We start from the raw sequence: 21398 nt of genomic DNA, 5'->3' as shown, positions 1-21398 counted from the left end.
TATAAAGGTGAAATGTGTTTCTGCGGCTTACTTGTTGGTTTTGTTACCACTCTTAATCCCACCATGTCCCTTAATCTTTGTGTGGTTCCTTGCTTTCTGCCACAGGAAGAGTGTGCACCCTGTTCATATCTGCTCAGGATTAGTTGCCCAAGACTCCCAGCAGGCTTAGTTGCCTCGGGGAGAATGGTGCTAGCCGCCATGGTTTGTGGCCGGGATACTGACTGCCACTGGGCTGTTTACAGATAACTCAGGAAGCCTCCAACTTTCTTTTCCCAAGTAGTTGATAGAAATTTATTTAAGTAAAAATGGATGACATGTTTGTAATTTTCTCTCCCAGAGTATCCAGACAGACAGCTGCTTTATCATGTGTAAGCTTCAATCTTGCTGCTGAATACAGACCCTTTAATGATTCCAAACCACATGTCTACCTGCAGTTTGCAAATCGGATTCTGTCATGTAGTTCCAGCTGGACTTAAACTCATGATCTTCCACTCCAGATCCAAGGAAGGGACTACGGGCTCATTCCATCATCTCTAGCTCCAGTGTTAAATTCCCAACTCTGGCTTAAAACTCAGTATGCCCTATTGTCGTGCAGATGCTTCATTCCACTCTGGACCCAAGAGCAGGCGATGCAGACATGAAAGGCGCGTATAAATAATAAAAACTAGTAGACAACTCAGATATCACCATTTATGCTTTTGCTTTTTTAGTAGTGCCTTGTATCCACACCTAAAGTAGCTTGTTTCTTACTACCTTATTTCTCAACCTTCTCTGACCCCTGGCAGGAAACTCGCAATACCAAAAAGACTGCCAAGACTGCCCTCCTGCTTTAAAAAAAAAAAAATCCTTTATTTTCCTTTTCTTTGGTCAGTCGTGGGGCTTGAACTCTGGGCCTCAGCAGTGTCACTGAGCTCCTGAGCTCTTCCTCAAGGTGATCACTCTTACCACTCGAGCCACAGCACCACTTCCAGTTTTCTGGCAGTTTAATTGGAGATAAGTCTCACGGGCATCTAGGCTGGCTTTGGAACACTATCCTCAGATCTCAGCTTCCTAAGTCGTTAGGGTTACAGGTGTGAGCCATCAGCGCCCAGAATTGCCCTCCTACTTTTAAAGAGGGGGGGGGGAATCAAATGTATATCCTTTTTTTTTTAGGCTGAAAATCTTAGTTCTTAATGTATAGACTTGATTACCTGACAACTCACATTAAAGTGAGCAATATGTAAAAACTGTACCTATTGTTACATTATTTATTTTGGATTTGTGTTCTTCTAAAAGCAGCTGTAGATCGTGGTGTATTCAGATGAGTTTACCTCCTGTTACTGCCCCCTGCTCCCTTATTCCTTCCCCCGTTGTTTACTTCTTTTTGGATATAAGCAGATATATGTACCTTTGCATTTCTGTCTCTTGTCTCAGAGGATCCTGTGGTTTCTACTTACTTTTTCTTTAACAGTGCACCCTGGATGGAGACCATGCACAACAAGCAGTATGAGCTGTTCCCCTGCTTCCCATGCTCTGTCTTGCCTCGTTTGAGCATGGGATGTAGTTTATTCACCTGGTTTCCATCTGTACGTTGTGTTTGTTTCCAAACATTTTTAGTTCTCTTTTCTGTTCTCTGTTCTTGCCCTTATAAGAGACAGTTTTCACATACTAGCTAGATTACCTCTTCACGGAATGTTTCAGTTTCCTGCCACAACTCTCAGACCACATAGCTAGCACCCAAGGTTAGCCCGGCAGTGGTGGCCTCCCTTGTTGCCGGTCCCAGCTCCTGTTGTCCTAATTTTCTGACTGTTCCTGAGAGACTTGGAGGAAGGCCCTTTCCTTCCTTCTTTGTGTGGCTCTGAATTTTTTTGTTGCAGGAACTACAGTTGCGTTTTTGTGCTATCCAGCTTTGTCACTTAAATAAAACATCCAAGTTAATACCTCTTGGATAGTAATCAGGTTTTCTGAGTCCACTATTTCAACTTTCTAAGTTAGAGGAAAGAGTGTTTATTGTTGCTGTTCTGGGTATTGTACTTGTATTCAGTTCTTTGAAGAGATGTGAAGGTTTACAGGAACTCTTTAGACCCAAAAGTGAGATTCAGCGCCTTAGTCCCATAGAAGATAGTCTAGCATAGATGAGCATGCAGTCCTATGCCAGGTGAAGAGGATAACTTGCCTAGTGTCACCATGTAGAGGCACCCTGAGTGCCAGGTTGCTCTATATTCTTGATTTACTTTTATTTTTCTATTATTTTCTTTCTTTCTTTCTTTTTTTGCAATTGTGGTGTTCTGCCCAAGTCTCAGGACGACCACCAAGAGACCACTGAGAGTCAGACGTTGCGAAATACAAAAGCAAGTCTTTATTCAGGCGGGCTGCAGCTCGGGTTGCTGCTTCAGAAAGGGGGCGCTTTTTTAGCTCTTCAGTGGTTCTTGAACTCGGCCTGGGTTCTGTCCTTGGACACTTTTTGCTCAGGCTAGCACTCTGCCACTTGAGCCACAGCTCCACCTTTGGCTTTTTCTGTATATGTGGTACCAAGGAATCAAACCTAGGGCTTTGTGCATGCTAGGCAAGCACTCTACCACTAGGCCACACCCCAGGCCCAAACACTTGGTTTTCTGATATAGAAAACACATTTCCATGTGTTTGTCATTTTGTTGTTGCCTTGTCATACTGAGGTTTGAATCCATAGCCTCACACATACTAACAATAAGCAAAATACTATCATGTATTCCTCCCTCCCTCCCTCTCTCCTTTCCCTCTCTCCATCCTTTTCTTCGTCCTGTATTTTGACTCTGAGACAGGGTCTTTGTTGTACCCCTGGCTGACCTAGGGCTAGAACTCTTTCCTTTTGCCTCGTCTCAAATTCTTGTTACGCCCATGACTTTTAACTAGTTATTCTTTTTCTTTTAGCATGAATTAAACAAGAACTAGCTTACAGAGCTTTGTCAGAAAATAATAAAAACTAATAACTCATTATCCTTGATTAAACATTGAACTTTTTTTTTTCTTGTGCACTGAGATTTAAACTCAGATATAAAGTTACTTCTTGAATTGCAGTACCTATAGTCATTGCTGCTCTACCAGTCTTGTTGCCTTTCTCAAAAACACCATTCATTACATTGAGGCTGTGGGCTCTGGGCCCACTGGTCATGGGGCCATCCCACCCTGAATATGGTTAGTCTTTCTCACAAGTCACTCAAAGGATCTCCCCTTGAGAGCAAGGCAAGGCATCATAATGGAATACCTTTCTCTGGTGGGCATTGGCTCTACCTGCTTACTTGTTCTTGGGGCTCCAGTGTAGGGAAACAGTGGTCCCTTGGGCCCTGTTTCTCAGTGCCAGGTGAACTGTTTCCACAGATTGTCCATGGTTGTTCCTGTGGGTGGGGCTGTAAATTGACAGAGTTCTCCAGAGGTGCACGTCTCCAGCACTGATCTCCAGATTCTCAAAGACAGCTTTGTATTCCCCCAAACCTATAGTTTCAGCCTTCCTATAGTCACCAGTACCTCACAGTGATGCCAACAACAGAACACATGGTCTTCCAAAGTGGATTAGTCCCAGTTGAAAGTAAGGGGCACCACCTGGATCTCCCACAGGAGTTGTGCTGGCCATGCGCTCTTGTGGGTGAGTGGGATGAGAACTCGGACCACACAGCTGTTTTTCTGTGCTCTCCTCCTAACTCCATGCCCTTCAGCTATACTGTGGGTCAGGCTGCCCCTCCCTAACTAGCTGCTGGTATTGGGTTAGGACACTCCCTCCCTTTTCTGTTTTTTTGTTTTTGTTTTTTTTTTCCCCCTGCAGTTAAAGACTTGAGTGATCTTCCAATATGAAAACATGCCTCTGTAGCACAGGCTGGTTACACATAGATAAGTCACAGAACGGCTCCTTTCTGGTGAGTAGCAGTGAGTGTAAGGCTGATGGTAGCTGAGGCTCTGATGTTCATTCTAGCATTCAATAGTGTGGTAGAACCTCAGTTCTACCATTGGAAGTGGGCCTACTGTTTGAGTTCCCCTTTTTACTTAAAAGGATTTTCAGTAACCATTTGTTTTAATTGGATCAAAAATTTAAGAAAAATTTTAAAGTTAGTCCTTTGAAAATTTAAACATTTTCCTCATGAGTTGCTTTTTAAAAGCAATTTACCCTTCCTGAGAATTGCTGTCTTTTGTAAACTTAATATTCAGAGGCATGTGTGTATACACACGTATGTACCCGTACATACGTTGTGTGTACACACTGTAGCTTTAACTTGGGGCTTTGTATGCTTGCTTGGCTTGCTTCCCTCCTCTGATATTTTGCTGATTAATTGGAGATGGAGTTTCATGGACCATTCTGTACAGGCTGGCTTTGTACTGTGTTTCTCTGATCTCAGCCTCCTGAATAGCTTGAATTATAGGTGTAAGCCACTAGTACCCAGCTGCTTTGTGCTATTCTTAAATGTGGTTACAGCAACAAGCCAGGTTTGAGAGTAAAGCCAATGGAGTCTTCTAAGAAGCCACATCCCTGGTGGGAGCAGAGCTCAGGGCAGCCGGGCCATTCATTCGTGGGCTTGCCATCGATTGCTTGGGGCTAGAAATCTGGGCTGTCACAGGTCACTGATAGAGGGCACTAGGGATGTTCTGATATACTGAAGTAGGAATTGTTGAATCAAAGAATATTTATATTTTAAATGTTAATATGCAGTTAAAATGTGTTCTCTCCAGAGAGATCACACCAATTAATTCCTACAGCTACACATCTCCCATGATTTCTGACAGTTTTTGCCTGAGAGTAACAGAATCAAATCCTACTTTTCATTTGTATTTTATTTTTATGCAAATTAAATAAAATTTCATGTTTCTGTGAAAGATCTGTTTGCATCCTTTGCCCATGTTTTAAATGAATTGTTAGAGTTCTTGGAGGAAATACTCTTAACTCTAACCTTTCACCTCTTACCCAGAAGTCTCTGAGTTTCATCTGCCACGTGCCCTGAGTGTGTGTGGCACACAGGATATTTTCATGACCCAGATGACCACCATGTGTATTTTCGCCCTAATGGGAAAGTATTCGTTGTAAACAAAGATTTGTAACAAATGGTTTGAGATTTTTTCTTTATGAGTATGAAGTTTAATAAGAGAAACTCCCTTTGCAGCTCTAGTTTGAAAGAATAGTCATCATAGCATGATCATTCAACAAGAACATAAGATGGGCCACACAGTTAATTTTGATTTTTCTAGTATCTTCCTTAAAATACAAAAAGAAGCAAATAACAATATATTTCACTTCACCCGGTCTATCCAAATTCCACTTTCAAAAATGAGCAACATAAAAAACTACTACAATGGTTTATATTGTGTCTTGTTCACTAAGTCTTTTTATTGTTGATATTTGGTTGTTGTTTTTGTTGGTCTCAGGGCTTGAACTCAGGGTCAAGGGACAGCACCTGAGTTCTTTTGCTCAAGGTTAGTGTTCTACCACTTTGAGCCACAGCTCTACTTCTGGTTTTTGAGTGGCTAATTGGAAACATGAGTCTCAGAGACTTTTCTGTCCTGGCTGGTTTTTAATTGGGATCCTCCGATGTCAGCCTCTTCAGTAGCTAAGATGACAGGTGTAAGCCAATGGCACCTGGCTACTGAGTCTATTAAAAAATAAAATACTTGGTGTGTATCTCAAACCTACAGTTCCAACTATGCGTGACCCACACATACTGGTCAGTAGAATTCTGAAGAGTAGTAGTCTGTCTCTGTCTCTGTCTCTCTCTCTCTGTCTCTCTCTCTCTCTGTCTCTCTGTCTCTGTCTCTCTCTCTCTCTCTCTCTCTCTCTCTCTCTCTCTGTCTCTGTCTCTGTCTCTGTCTCTGTCTCTCTCTCTGTGTGTCTGTCTCTGTCTCCATCTCATCCTGGGGGTTGAACTCAGGGCCTGGGCACTGTCCTCAAGTTTTCTCAAGGCTAGCGCTCTACCACTTGAGCTACAGCACCATTCTGGCCTTTTCTGTGTATGTGGTACCTAGAAATTGAACCTAGGGCTTCATGCATGCTGAGCAAGCACTCTACCACTGGGCCACAACTCCTGGCCCTGTTTTATTTTAATATATATTTCCATTAATTTGTTTAGCTCTAACATTTGTCCCAACCTCTTTCTTAAAAAAATTATTTGATACATATTCTTGAATTAGGCTTTAAGTAAAATACTTTGCTTGTTGCCCTCATGTGTTGATTTAGCAATAAAGTTGATGTCATAGAGTAGTACATTAAATGTATTCATTTAGTAGATTGTTACGTGTTCATTTAGTGGAATTAAATGCTGGTATCTTCAGTGAAACTTCACTAGGACAAGTTCTTTCAGATGTTGCTACAACTTTTAGGAAAGGCCTCTGACATTTGAAAATGTAAAAGTTGAGCATAATTAGCTAAGGCAACCCAAATGATTAACAGAAAGATTCTGGACTTAGGAATTCAGGAAACAAATTTGGTGCTTTTTTTTGTGGGGGAGGGGTGGGGTTGGTTGTGGGACTTGAAATCTGGGTCTGGGCTCTGTCCCTGAGCTCTTCAGTTCAAGAGCTCTTCAGTTCAAGGCTCTGTCTCTACCACTTGAGCCAAAGCACCCATTTCTCATTTTCCAGTGGTTAAGAGGCTTATGAACTTTTGTGCCTGGGTAGCTTTGGCCCACGATCCTTAGATCTCAGCTTCCTGAGTAGCTAGGATTTCAGGTGTGAGCCACCGGTGTCTGGCTCTTTAAATTTTTTATTGCTCATTTCTTTTTGGACAATGTCAGTCCTTCCCTTTCTCTCCCAGTTTTTTCTTCCCACACTCACCCCGAGCTGTAATCTTCAGCATAGTGTCTAGTGAGTACTACTGCTGCACTTGTTTACCCTTTGTCCTCCATTTCTGTGCCTTCCTTTACGTTCTCCAAAATGTAAATAAACAAACAAGATGAAAATTAGAACAGCAACAAAGGAAAACCTCTTGCTTACATTTATTTCCTGGAGTTCATTTTGAAAAGTATTATTTTGTATGATCAGAGACGCATAAGCATTGTACCTTTGTGTTCCAAGAGGCATATTTTAACTCTGCCTAGAAATGCTTCTAAAATCTAAGAAATTGCAAAAGTTAACAGCGTCATGGAAGAAAAGACTTAAAAGACTTAAAATTACCCTTCCTGAAAAGGGATTGTGGGCTGCTGCGTTGTCTCTACATAGATAGAGTAATAAACATTGTATTTGAGTCACAGAAAAGCGCATTGACATGTCTGGTAATGGTATGTTTTACAAGTCTACATAAGACAATGGATTTACAGTCATGTACAATATGATCCCACATTGTTTCAGATTTTCAACAAATGTCACCACTTGGTGACTTTTATCTGTAACCCTAGCTATTCCGGGGGCTGAGATGTGAGGACTGTAGTTCAAAGCCACCCTGGGCATGGAAGTTCACAAGACTGCCATCTCTGTCTACCAGAACTGCCTGAAGTGGAACTGGCTCCAGTGGTAGAGCACCAGCTTTGTGGCCGGGGCGGGGAGGGGGGGTGGGGGAAGAACCGGGAGGATGGTGCTCAGACCCTGAGTTTGGGTATGAGGGACCAGCACCACACAAACAAAACTGTCAAGAGAGGTGAAAGCATTTTGTTTTTTGCCCTGACCTTAGTTCTAGCTACTGCAGCATAATTTTGTTCTTTTTCCTCACCTGACCACTGTGATCCCTGACCACGTCTGTCCCTAGGGGTAGCTACTGTAGTGTATGTTGATGTGAATCTGTTTAAATTATCCTGCAAGCTTCCTGCTCTTTTATTTTGTTTTGAAAAGAGAAATTTGTATTTTTAAATCCCAGAATTTTCTCCTGATTCCTCCCTCCCTCTTCTTTGTTGTCTTATTTCAGAACAGCTGAAAAAATATGGGTTTTGCTTTTTCCAGTCCTGGGGCATGAACTGGGGGCTTGAGCCCTGTCCTTGGGCTTTTTCCTGAAGGCTAGCACTCTACCACTTGAGCCACAGCACCACTTCTGGCTTTCTCTATGTACTGAGGAATTGTACCCAGGTCTTCGTTCATGCTAGGCAAGCACTCTACCTTTAGGCCAAACTCCCGGTCCTCTTCTGTACTTTAACTATGATTTGTTCCATGTTGTGATTGGTTTTTCAATTCTAACTTTGTGCTTTATGTCTTTTATTAATCCTAACAGTCTCACTTGAATTCTTGAGTCTGTTCCTGTTTCATTCATCTTAAGATAACTCACTTGTATTTTTTATTTTTATTTTTTATTTTTTGCCAGTCCTGGTGCTTGAAGTCAGGGCATGAGCACTGTCCTTGGGCTTCCTCAAGGCCAGAGCTCTACCACTTGAGTCATAGCACCATTTGTTTTTTTTTTTTATGTATATGTGGTGCTGAGGAATCAAACCCGATCTTCGTTCATGCTAGGCAAGCACTCAACCACTAGGCCACATACCCAGACCTCACTTGTATTTTTTAAAAATTATTTTTAGCATACTATGGATAGAACCAAGGCCTCTCATGTGGTAGGCAAGAAGCTATAAACCCAGCCTTTGATATTACTCTTTGAACCTTCGACTTTTAGACTGTGGATATCTGCTTTACCCTGATAGGAACGTCATTCCTTTCTGAATGTGTCTGCTGTCTGTTAATTTCCAGTTTGGGCTAGGGACTCCTGTGTAAAGAAGTTTATGCTCTAACTTTCCTAGAGGTTTTACTCAACAACTCTAGCTTACCTTCCAGCTTAGCCTAGGCGAGTCATGAAGAAAGAACATCTGTGACAGTGAGCTTCTCTAGCTCGCTCACACACACACACATGCACACTCCATTAGACCTACTTTCTATTGGGAGTATAATACTTTGGGGAAAAGGGCCTAAAAGTACATGCTTTTCCCTTGTCCTATGCAGGATGAAACTTGAAAAATCATGAACTAAAAGTCCCTCTCTGTCCACTTTTTAAAAAACAGCCTTGCAAATGCAAGGTCTCAAAATACTGGCCTCAAAATAAGGCACACAGTTGAAGCTCTCCACAAAAATCTTTAGTAAAATGTGAAAGGTTTAGCAAGCTGAAGAGAAAACAATGTTCACTTTTTGAGGCAGTGTTCACATGTCATATCTAGTCTGAATATTTTGGACATAGAAGTCCTAAAGCTATATAAACTATTAATTTCAGTAACTAAAGCTGGTTATGATTATCAGTACAATATCATGAGATGCTTGTAGCATATATTTAATACTTGGTTTGTTTGGTGCTTTTTTTTGTTACCAGGGTTTTGAACACAGGGTCTCTCACATTTACTGGGCAAGTACTCTTTAGTTATTTTTCCAGTAGGAAAATAACTTCTAGTTACACATTCCTTGTAGCTGGGATTATATGTACTGCCCTTAAGTTTTATTTTTTTATTATTATTTACCAGTCTTAGCCCTTGAACTCAGGGCCTGAGCACCGTTCTTGGGCTTTCTCAAGTCTAGAGCTCTACCACTTGAGCCACAGTGCCACTTCCGGCATCATTGTATGTAGGTGGTATCAAGGAATCAAACCCAGGTCTTTGTACATGCTAGGCAAGCACTCATACCACTAGGCAGAACTCCTGGCTCACGTTGTTTTATTTTTTAAATTTATTTATTTTTGTGCCAGTACTGGAGCTTGAACTCAGAGCCTCATGGGCTCACTTGTCTTTCTCATTTAAGGCCAGTTGACACAAAAATAGTGATTTGCCTGCCTGAGCTGGATACAAACTGCTCCTCTGATCTCAGCCTCCTGGGCAGGATTGTAGGTATGAGCCACCAAAGCATAGCTTTAATGTTTTTTAAATTGGCTTATACTAGTTATAGAAGAGGTGGGGGCTTTATTACATCACTACACATTTGCAGTGGTCCCTATCAATCCCACACCCTCTAACATACTGTCCTCCTTCCTTACATTTTTAGTGTGTGTATGTGTTTGAGATCATGTCTCATGCTGGCCCCTGACTCAGCCTCCATCTCCTGAGTGGTGGAATTACAGGTGTGTACCTTTCTACACGGTTTCCTTTTTGCCGTGCTGGGGATTAAACAAAGGCACGTTGTAGGTCGGCCCTGAGGTCTGCACCCCAGATAGTGTGCCTGTGTTGACTAGAGGAGTCCCTTGGCATCAGACTTAGGGGCTGGTCTGGATACTTACTCCGCATCTCCTTCCCCACAATACTGAGCCCTCAAAACAAAAGGACAACAAAAACTCAGTTCTAGTTGCTGGTTGGCTGATCTCCAGGGAAAGACACCCTGAAGACCACAGAATAACCCAAAAGGGAACGCTGAAGACTTCCGCCCACTTACTGTGCTGGCAGCTTGGAGCTGCTCTGACAACCATGCTCTTTGCTTCCCGTGCTGGCTGCAGGCTCCTGGCACTGGAGCTTGTGAACCCCGACCTCAGCTTGCATATAGTTTCCCACACAGTGCTCCCCTGAGTGAGGAGCCCTGACGCGCGCATCCCAGCCTGAAGTGATTGTCTGCAGCACACTGCTTCCTCGCTGCTCTTTAGTCCTCCGCCAGGTAACCTGGGCCTAGAACCTCGGAGCTGGCTGGCGTTGCCTTCCCGAGTCCGGCTGCGTGTACATGCAAGCTCCTGCGGGGCGCAGATCCCGTCCTCCCGGGACGGGCAGTGCTCCACCGCGAAGCGCTCCGCCGCGAAGCGCGCCTGCTCCTGTCTGCGGGTGGTGAGCCCGGGGGTGCGCGGGGCAGGCTCCACGCTTGACCTCGGGGACGGGCCCCTGGGTCCCAGGGAGGGCAGCCCGCCGCCGGCTGGCCCGCTCTTGGGCGTCTGCGTGGCGGCGGGTCGGGGTTTTCTGGAGAGGGCAGACCCGCCCGAGGCCCGCCAGGCTGTGGCCAGCTCGCCGGCCAGCCGGCCCCGCGCCCTTGGGCTTCTCCTTCCCCTGGGTCGGGGCTCCGGGGTCGGCCTCCGTCCCGCGCCCTCGGGGCTCTGCGAGGGCCTCGGTCGGGCGGCAGAAGTTGGGGGGCCGGCCGGCGCCGGGCGCTCCGGGGACCCCGGGCGGGCGGGCGGCGGCGGCGGCGGCAGCGGCGGGCGGGCGGGGCCGGCGGCCGGTCTGACGTGTCTCGGCGGGATTGGAGCCGCCGCCCTATATAGCAGCGCCGGCCCGGGCGCCGTGCCTTGGAGCGTCCCGGCTTCTCCCGTGCGGCGGCGGCGGCGCACGGACGGACGGACCGACCGACGGACCGACAGGCTCTCAGGCGGGCGGACTCACAAGTGAGGTCGGGCGACGGCGAGGCGGCCGGCCGGCCGGCCGCTGGTGGCGGGGGGGGGGGGGGGCGGCGGCCGGTCCCGGGGCGCCCCGGCCCCGCCGTCGCGGCGGGCGGCTACGTGTCACACTGCGCATGGCCGCTGCGCCGGGCGGCGCGGAAACTTTCCCAAGTCCGCCGCGCGCCGCTGCGCCGGCCGGGCCTCGGCCCCGGCTCCGGGCTCCGGGCTCCGGCCGCCGGGCCGCCGGGCTGCCGCCGCCGCCGCCGTGGGGGAGGGGAGCGACCTGGCCCAGGTCGGTGACGTGGGCGGCCGGGCCGCTGTGCGCGCCTTCCCCGCGGCGGCGTGCCGGGCCGAGCGGGGGCCCGCGGCGCCTCTGCCCGCGGCGGACCGGGGTCGTCGACCCGCGCCAGCCCGCAGGCGGCCCGCCGCGCCGCCCCGCACCTCCACCTGCCGCGGGGCTACGTGGTCACAGGCGGGGCCCCGGCCCCACCGAAACTTGGATGAGCCCCAGGGGCCGCGGACGAAAAATACATGACGGAAAAATACCGAATTTGGACGGCGGGCGGGGAGGCCGAGCAGGCCCTGGCCCTTTAAGCCTGTCCCCGCCTGCGGGCTCCCGTGGCGGGTGGGAGGGCCGTGCTGAGGTGGCATCTGCGAAGTTCCTCCCCGTCCGGCTCCCAGCCCCGGTGCTGGGCCAGGCCGAGCCCAAGCCGGCCTGGCAGCCGACCTCGCAGCCCAGCTGGATTTCATTTCCAGGCTAAAGTTTGTAGTCTTGAGAGTACTTGGTCAAAACCCCCGTGCAAGGTTCCCGAGGACCACACTGCACACTTTGAACTCGGAAACAAAAGTCTTTTGGGAACCCTGTAGAAGGGCGCTGGTCGAGCCTGATCGCTCCGCTGGAGAGCATTATTGCAGAACTCTCTTTGCAACCGTGTTGCACCTTCCACAAGCAGTTGGCAAAACGATCACGAGGGCATCAGAACCAAACGTGGAGAATCCTTCATTTTAAAATTCCTGTGCATAGTTTCACCTCTTGCCCTGCGGGAGCCCTAGCTGCTCCCCAGTTTGTGGGCACTCCTCTTTCTTTAGTTCTCCATTCGCTGCATACATTGAGGAGGGAGGTGGGGGCACTGTGGGAAACGAACTAGAAAGCCCAGGCCGGGAAGCTGTGGCGTGCATTGGGTAGACTGTGCCAGCTTCCTGGGGGATGGTAGTTGAGGTCTGCCCCAGGACTGAGGGTCTGGCAGCTAAAGAAGAAAAACTGCTGCCTGCAAGAAGGTCTCTGTTCTCTGGACAGAAAGGGAAAGGACCTTGTGATGTCCCTATAGAGGGGTTCAGATGCAGAAGGCCATGAGTCTTAAAAAGTTGGATTTTGAGTTATTAGTAGAACAGATCGAGTTGAATGATTCCAGAACCTTGTACGTAAAATGTATCCTTAATTCATCTATAGTTTTGGTCTGTTTGTCTCAGACTGAAACAAATTGCTATTTGAAATCTGGGGGTCTGCTGTCCTGTACCCAGCTGTCCATGAGCCTTTAGCACACAGGAGGAGTGGTGGAGGTTCTTGTCTAGCATGGCATTGGCTTAGCTATATGTGTGTTGAGGGAAGAGTACTGTCCTAAAGCCACTTGGGCCACAAGAGTTGATGTCAGGCTACTTAGAGTGGATTCCTGTGCTCTAGGCTATGCAGCTGTGAAGACGTTGCTTGGTTCTAGAAGGTGAACAGAGACTGGCATAGGTATAATTGAGCTCACATGGACAAACCCAGCTTAGTAAGGGGATGACAATCTATTTAGATGTGCTGTTGGATTCTGTGGTGAGTTGAGTGGGGAACCTACTTGCCTTGTTGGAAGACGTGGCGAGATGGAAGTAGTTAGATGGGCCTGTCCCCACTGCTGTTTCTCCATCTCAGACTCAGGATTCCATCTGACTGTAAGGCACACTTGGGGCACATGGGGTCGCATGCTGCAGATGGTCTGCTTTGTGGGTTCACCCATCCAGAAGTCCCCCCAAGGCAAGATGACCCATCACTCTAGCTTTACTGAATAGTTTTTGGTCCTCTCCTGAAGGCCTTTGAAGGTTTCTTCCAATCCTGTGGGGGTTTTTTGGGGTTTTTTTTTTTTTACGACCTGGTTTCTAAATCCCCAGTGGATTAGAGGGGACCGAAGGACTTTTACAGGATAACAGCAAGAACAAAGAAACTGCAAGTTACTTAGGATTTTTAAAAAGACAGGAGCTCCTGGCCACCCTGAAAGCTTGAACACCTGACCAAGGTCCACATTCTCTTATGTGCCATAGCTAATATCACAGCTCAGCCAGCTCAACAGACTGGAAGGAGGAAGTTTCAAGAAAGATAGTTTAAACAGCAGAAGAAGCTGTCCTTTTTTTTTATTTTTTTTTTCTTTTTTAATTACTTTTGGTTAAACTTAGAAGTTTTGGCACTCAGGGGTCACTGATTGGGTTCTTAGAAGCAGTGCCTTTTGAGAGCTAAAGGTGGTTTAGGTTTTGCTGAAATGAGTTTTGTTTGAAGCTATTTTGTTTATTTTTCCAAGTGATTTACCTATGTATCAGGATTAGTAGCTGAAGTATAAAGATTTTGACCTTTTTTTGCTTGAGCAATAATAGGATTTGAGTTGCAAAAATGCAAATAAATAACTTCCCTACGGTTTTCTTTTTGTTCTTTTCCTTCCTATCCTATATCAGGAAAAGCTGGCAGGCTGACAGAGGTGGCCTCCGGACGGACTTTCTGGCTACTGACCATTTTGCTGGTAAGTTTGACTGCTCTTCCCCAAAGATTTCCTATGCCTGGAGTTTAAGTATCTGTGTTTCTCTGACCTACTTAGAGCTCCTTCCTTACATTTAAACTTCAGCACCAGTAGAGTCATCTCTAGGTCTTCACCTTCTAAGATGAGCAATGTAAGATAACCTGCCCTGAGGCCGTGTCCTGACTTCCATCTGTGGCTTGTCTTTTTTTGCAAGTGAATTGTGTTTTTTGAGGATGATCCTAATTTGAATGTTGCTTTGCTTCAGGATACCACTGCTTAATTTTCTGAACGTGGAGAGAGGTTTTACTGTGTTACAAAGGAGTGAGTTTTTGCAAAATTTTTCTATTATGCTACATGGCCATTTACCTTATTTCTTCTGCCAAGGTGGCATGTATAAGATATTTGATTCATAATTGTGTGAAGAAAATAATTTTTTCTTCATTGTAATTTTACAAAGCTCTCTTGAAACTTGGGGGGAAAGACACTAAAGTCTCAAGAGTCCTGAATTGGGCTAAATTTTCCAAGTAGGCCTTCAGAGCCAATGGTTCCATTGAGCACTGAGGTCCTGAACTGAAGAGCTCTGTGCATTGGGGCCAGTTCCTTGTTCTTGGGAGAGTAGATGGGGGGAAGGAATTTAGTCAGCAGCTGTCGGGGGTGTTTAGCCTAACATATAGGCCTGTTAGCATTACAAAACCCATGAGGCTGGTACTCCTCTGTCTCTCCCTCCCTTCCCTCCCTTCCCTCCCTCCCTCCCTCTTTCTTTCTTTCTTTCTTTCTTTCTTTCTTTCTTTCTTTCTTTCTTTCTTTCTTTCTTTCTTTCTTTCTTTCTCCAGTCCTGAGCCCTGAACTTGGGGCCTGAGCACTGTCCTTGGGCCTTCTCAAGGCTAGAGGTCTACCACTTGAACCACAGCACTACTTTTGCCTTTTTCTATGTATGTGGTACCGATGAATTGAACCCGGGTCTTGGTGCATGGTAGGCAAGCACTCTACCACTAGGCCAAACTTGCGGCTAATACTTTTTATAGTTAACCATTGAGAGGCATGAAATGAACAAATCAAAATAATAGATTAGTCCATGAATGTAATCCCAGCTACTCAGAAGACTGAGATCTGAGAATTGTGATTCATTGCCAGCCCGGGCAGAAAAACCATGAGATTCTTGTCTCTTAACTAGAAAAAAGCCAAAGAATGGAGTTGTGGTTTAAGTGGTAGAGAGCTAGCATTTAGCAAAAAAGTTCAAGGAGCCGGGTGAGGTTGTAATCCTAGCTACTCAGGAGGCTGAGATCTGAGAATCCCTGTTCAAAGCCAGCCTGGGCACAAAAGAACCTGAGACTCTTATCTCCAATTAACCTCTAGAAAATGGGAAGTGTGGCTGTGTCTCAAGGGTAGGGCGGTAGCCTTGAGCTGAATAGCTCAGGTCCAATGCCCAGTCCGAGTTTAAGCCCCATAACCCACCAAAAAAAAAAAAAAGTTCAAGGACAGCACCAGGCCCCGAGTTCAAGTGCCAGGACCAGCTAACACAAAAAAGTTTAACACAAAGGCAAAGTGCCTATGTGCCTCTAGTCATATAGAATAATATCAGAATGAACTCTGAGAAATGGAAATAGGAGTTTTCTTTTTATTTCTTTGTTGCCGTTATTTTCTTTCTGCCTTGTTTGTTTATCTGTCTTTGGAAGGCTAAGTGAGGGCACAGAAATAGAGGGGCAGAGGGTGAACAAATGTAATAGTGGTACTCACTAGATACTGTGTTGAAAATGAACTGTACAACTTGTGGGTGAGGTGGAAAGGAAAAACTGAGAAAGAGCCAAGGAAGAAATGACATTGTCCAAAAAAGAAATGTACTGTTTACCAGACTTATGTAGCTATAACCCCTCTGTACATCAGCTTTAGCATAACAAAACAAAATTTTGAGAAACTCAGTGGCTGAGGGTAGTAGTGTATGCTTTCTATCTCCAATGACCAAAGGAAGTAAAACTGTAGCCCAGGCTAGCCTTAGACATAAGGCAAGTCAGTGCCTCAGAAATAACCAACGTAGGGCTGGGAATGTGGCCTAGTGGTTAAATGCCTAGCATGCATGAAGCCCTGAGTATGATTCCTCAGTACAACATAAACAAAAAAAAAGTCAGAAGTGGTGCTGTGGTTCAAGTGGTAGAGCGCTAGCCTTCAGCAAAAGAAGCTCAGGAACAGTGCGCAGGCTCTGAGTTCATGCCCCAGGACAGGCAAAAAATAATTTTTAAAAAGTAACCAAGGCAGGCCGGGAGTTTGGCCTAGTGGTTAAAGTGCTTGCCTAGCATGCATGAAGACCTGGTACCACATACATTAGAAAAAAGCTAGAAGTGGTGCTGAGGCTCAAGCCCAGCAGAGCTCTAGCCTTGCGAAAGTCCAAGGACAGTGCTCAGGCCCTGAGCTCAAACCCAGGAGTGGCAAAAAAAAAAAAAAAAGTAACCAAGGCATGCTGGCTCACACCTGTAATCCTAGTTACTTGGGATGCTGAGATCTATAGATCACAATTGAAACCAGCATGGGTAGGAAAGTCTGTGGGACGTTTTGTCTCTAATTATGCAGAAAAAGCTAAAAATGGCACTGTGGTTCAAGTGATAGAGTGCTAGCCTCAAGCAAAAAGATTCCAAATTACCAAGGCCTGGAGTGTGACTTAACTGACACAATGCTTGCTTTACAAGCAAGTTCATTCATCAGTACCACCATAAAGAAAAAGTGGGGTAATATGATGTGGTGTTATGCTGTGTGGGCGTGGATTCTAGTGTCAGCCAGTGGGGGGGGGGAGACTCCTGGTATCCCCATTTACTGAGAGAAGGGTGCATACTCTAACCTCTAAACGTCCTGATGCTGAGCCTCTTGGATAAAGCCTCGTCTCTTCTGTGACAAACAAGGTTTTGATCAGTTCAGCGGTCCTAGACTCTCCCTTACTTGGAATTCCCCACCTGTCTTCATTGGTCCTATAGATGGTTGAGAATTGGCACTACTACATGGACTTGTTCCCCTGATTCTCTCTCTCTTCCTGCAGTGGCTTACCTGGACTGTGTGTGGTGTGACATCAACCATGAGCTCTGTTGCAGTTTTGACCCAAGAAAGTTTTGCTGAACACCGAAGTGGCCTGGTTCCGCAACAAATTAAAGGTGACAGTCCCTTTATGTGCTTTTTGTGTTAACTCTGGAGGATATAAAAATTGAAAGGGCTTGAGCTTGCCTTCCAAGGTTATTCATTATGTAGCGAAGCATCTTGTGCCCTCTGCACAGGGTCCATGTAAGAGCCTGCTGGGATTGGGAGTCTCTGGTCCTTGTAACTTTTTGGGGCCTTTTCTATCACTAAATGGGTCAGAGAGGGCCAACTGTCCTTCAAATACTTGGTGTTTTAGTAGAGATCTCCTACTAAAACCCTTCCAAGTGTTTTCTCATATAGCACTTAAAGTTGGGCTTTCTTCTGTGTTGGTCTAGTTACCACCTTAAACTCAGAAGAAGAGAGTGACCCTCCAACCTACAAGGATGCTTTCCCTCCACTTCCTGAGAAAGCAGCGTGCTTGGAAAATGCCCAGGAACCTGCGGGAGCCTGGAGTAACAAGATCCGGCCCATTAAGGCCTCTGTCATCACTCAGGTAGCAAAGCCACCCCTTCTTACCCTCTGTCCACAAAGGAAACAGGAGAGTATTGAATATGCTCTTGATGTAGCTGCTTTGGATGTGTAAAGGGAGGGAATCTTCAGAAAAAAACAAAACAAAACAGTTCTTTGGCCTCATATTCCCGAAGAACCCAGCTTCTTTCGTGTTTATCCTCTCTTCCCAGCACTGGGAGGGTGCACATAGAAGCTAGGTGTCAAATTCATGGGGACCATGTGCTGTTCCACTGTCTGCCATCACAGCAATGAAACTGCCCTACTGACCACGTTACTAAACCCATCCTAGGTGCTATCTGAAACAGTTTACCAGCTTCTTGAGTCCAGATTTTCTTATTTCACTACCTCTTCTCTTTGAATTTGGGATGTAGTCTCCATGTGAACTGGTATCTGATGTGACAGAAAAATCAATAATTTCTCATCCCCTCTACACATAAGTAAACATGTTCAGTCTTTATTGTAGCCTTTTAAATGTGCTGCTAGAGATAGTTAATCCTTCTTGCTTCCATCCTTACTCCTCTCCAGAGTTGTTAAGCAATATGTGTCCTGGTCTAAGCTTTTGGACTTTTACCATAATGTGGGTCAGGGGGTCCTCATTCCCTGTACCCCAGCCTCCTGGTCCACCTTCCAGCCAGTTCTTCTTGCTTTCCAACGTAAGTGCTGCTTTGTCCCAGAAAGTTCTTTCCTGGCCACCCTTGTGTCTTCCACCAAGGAAGGCATTTATCTTCCCCCACCCTCACAAGCTCGAGTTTGTGATGCTCCCTCCTCACCCATTGTACAGTGGGTATAATTCTCTGCACTACAGTGTCAGCCTGCCTACCTTTTGTTTCTCCTGACTCACACTGCCCTGGACTAGGGCACTGCTTAGTGAGTGAGCAATGAATGCATGTTCTTGCTGTTTATTTATCATTCTTCTTACTCTTTAATTTTTTTGCTTTTATTTGTTTGTTTTTGCCAGTCCTGGGGCTTGAACTCAGAGACTGGGCACAGTCCCTGAGCTTCTTTTTACTCCAGGCTTGGACTCTACTACTTGAGCTACAGTGCGTCTTCCAGCTTTTTCTGTTTATGTAGTACCGAGGAATTAAACCCAGGGCTTCATGCATGCCAGGCAGACACTCGACATCTAAGCCACATTCCCAGCCCTTGTTCTTTATATTTTCACCTCACCTTTGTCTTTTCTGGGCAGGTGTTCCATGTACCCCTAGAGGAAAGGAAATACAAGGACATGAACCAGTTTGGAGAAGGCGAACAAGCAAAAATCTGCCTTGAGATCATGCAGAGAACTGGTGCTCACCTAGAGCTCTCTCTGGCCAAAGACCAAGGCCTCTCCATCATGGTCTCAGGGAAGCTGGACGCTGTTATGAAAGCCCGGAAGGACATCGTTGCTAGATTGCAGACTCAGGTGGGTGTCCCCAGGCGAGTACTGAATACAGGCACAGTAGAGCTGTGCCACTGCTTCTCCTATACACGCTAGAATTTCACTGACTTTTTCTTGCCATTGGAATGGTTCAGTTCTTTGGAGTTAGCAAAGCAACATTTGGAATCCTCAGCATTTTTAGTGAAAACCTACTAAGTCATTAATGGAATTGAGGCCACTTCAGCCATTTGAATGAAAGCAATATTAATATATGTGAAATTCTGAGACACCTAAAAGCCATTGGATTTGCTGGGTAGTATATGTCACCAAGTATGTATGTATGTACATACGTATGTACGTATGTATGTTTGAGGTTCAAAGCCAGCCTGGGCACTGAAGAATGTGAGACTGTTATCTCCAGTTAAGCACTCGACAATAGGAAGTGGGGCTGTGGCTCAAGGGTAGGACAGTAGCCTTGAGCTGAAGAGCTCTGGGACAGTGGCCAGGCCCAGTATTCAAGCCCCACAACTGACCAAAAAAAAAATCTCACAGACTTTTTGTGCCCAGGCTGGCTTTGAACCATGATCCTCAGATCTCAGCCTCTTGAATAGCTAGGTTTATAGGCATGAGCCACTGGAGACCAGCTCCACTTGGGGTGAGGGGGTGGGCATGGGCCTTGAACTTGGTCTGAGCGCTGTCCCTGAGCTCTTTAGCTTTAGCACAGGGCTACTGCCCTACCCTTGAGCCAAGCCCCACTTCCTGTAGAGGTTAATTGGAGATAAGAATCTCAGATCTGAGGTCCTTTTGTGCCCAGGCTGGCTTTGAACCTTGATCCTCAGGTCTCAGCTGTCCCTGAGTTCTTTTGCACAAGGCTAGTACACTAACACTAGTGGTGCCACAGCACCACTTCTGGTTTTCTGATAATTAATTGGAGATAAGAGTCTCACATTCTTGTCTGGGCCTAGCCTTGAACTACAATCCTCAAATCTCAGCCTCCTGAGTAGGTAAGATTACAAGCATGGGCCACCAGCTCCCAGCTTTTAAACAAAATTTGAATTTACATTTGCAGGGTTTTTTCCTCTATGAAATGGCTGTTTTACTTGTTTTCTGTCAAATAGTTTCATTTTCTCCATTTCCAGGAGCTTCTAAAATTCCTTTGTTATAAAAATTGCAAATTATTCTGTGTTGTTTTGCTATATGAATGTTTTATTCTTATGTAATTAGGTTTTTGGTGTATGCCAATCCTGGTGCTTGAACTCAGGCCCTGAGTACTATCTATTAGCTTTTATTGCTCAAGGCTACTTGAACCATCGCTTTCCTTCTAGCTTTTATTTGTTGTAGTTAATTGGAGATAAGAGTCTCATGGACATAGTCTTCAAATCTGGGTTCTCAGATTTCAGCCTCCTGAGTGGCTAGTAATGATTATAGGTGGGAGCCAGTGGTGCCCAGTGTTTCTATTCGCTCTGTTTTTCTTCCTGCTACAGGCCTCAGCAACTGTTCCCATTCCAAAAGAGCACCATCGCTTTGTTATTGGCAAAAATGGAGAGAAACTACAAGACTTGGAGCTAAAAACTGCAACCAAAATCCAGATCCCACGCCCAGATGACCCCAGCAATCAGATCAAGATCACTGGCACCAAAGAGGGTATTGAGAAAGCTCGCCATGAGGTCCTTCTCATCTCTGCTGAGCAGGTGAGGTTGTTAGTGCCCCGAGTATGTGTAACCTTGTCACAGACCTGTGGTGTGGCCCGAGTGAACTCCTGGTGAAGGGTGTGTGGTGTGGAGGAGATGGAAAGCCCTGCCCACCGGTGTGTTCTCATCAATATACCTTCCTTTTCTAGGACAAGCGTGCTGTGGAGAGGCTGGAGGTGGAGAAGGCCTTCCACCCCTTCATCGCTGGACCATACAACAGACTTGTGGGTGAAATCATGCAGGAGACAGGGACTCGCATCAACATCCCCCCACCCAGTGTTAACCGGACGGAAATTGTCTTCACTGGAGAGAAGGAGCAGCTGGCTCAGGCTGTGGCTCGAATCAAGAAGATTTATGAAGAAAAGGTACAGTGTACAGGAGTCAGAGCCAGTAGACAGGAATAGAAGACGGTGGACAGGCTGGAGGTTTGGTTAAACCTGCTCTGTCTCTCATTTTGTATCTCTCCAGTGATTAGGTTAATTCCTAAGATGCTGTGTACCCAGCGTGGTAGTAGTCTCATCTCCCCCATGCCTTCAGCCATGCAAGGGGGTTGCTACAGGGGTGGGCATAGGGGTTGTACGTATGGCTTAAAGCTGTTCATCTTTGTTTAAGCTATTAGCTCACATTGGTCAGCATTGAGGTCTGTAACTTGTCTCTTCTTCCAGATTGATTTCAGGGGAAGTGTAGTCTTTGAGAAGTAGAGTTTCTAGGGAGGCTAGTTCTATCTCCACTTTGAGGGACTGGCACTGTAGTCAGTGTCTTATCTGGGTTACCTTCCACTC

General features: G+C 46.1%; 1 protein-coding gene across 2 annotated transcripts in view; it reads left to right on the top strand.

Annotated features, from left to right (window-relative positions):
* Positions 1–21398, top strand: part of Hdlbp (high density lipoprotein binding protein) — a 69438-nt gene that overhangs the window by 21324 nt on the left and 26716 nt on the right. Inside the window, exons 1-7 of one of the 2 annotated variants that reach the window (XM_090355186.1) lie at positions 11096–11179; positions 13877–13941; positions 16964–17075; positions 17394–17551; positions 18755–18970; positions 20410–20616; positions 20766–20981. In XM_090355186.1, coding sequence (XP_090211312.1) covers positions 17000–17075; positions 17394–17551; positions 18755–18970; positions 20410–20616; positions 20766–20981 — 873 coding nt within the window. In that variant the 5' untranslated portion in view covers positions 11096–11179; positions 13877–13941; positions 16964–16999. Of the gene's footprint in view, positions 1–11095; positions 11180–13876; positions 13942–16963; positions 17076–17393; positions 17552–18754; positions 18971–20409; positions 20617–20765; positions 20982–21398 lie in introns of those variants that run through there. The other variant, XM_090355185.1, reaches the window with a different exon arrangement.

Source organism: Megascapheus bottae, chromosome 21 (assembly GCF_031878675.1).
Source record: "Megascapheus bottae isolate mThoBot1 chromosome 21, mThoBot2.hap1, whole genome shotgun sequence".
In the NCBI taxonomy this organism is placed as follows: Eukaryota; Metazoa; Chordata; class Mammalia; order Rodentia; family Geomyidae; genus Megascapheus; species Megascapheus bottae.
Note: the sequence above shows the minus strand (reverse complement) of the source record. Positions and strands in the feature narration are given on the sequence as shown.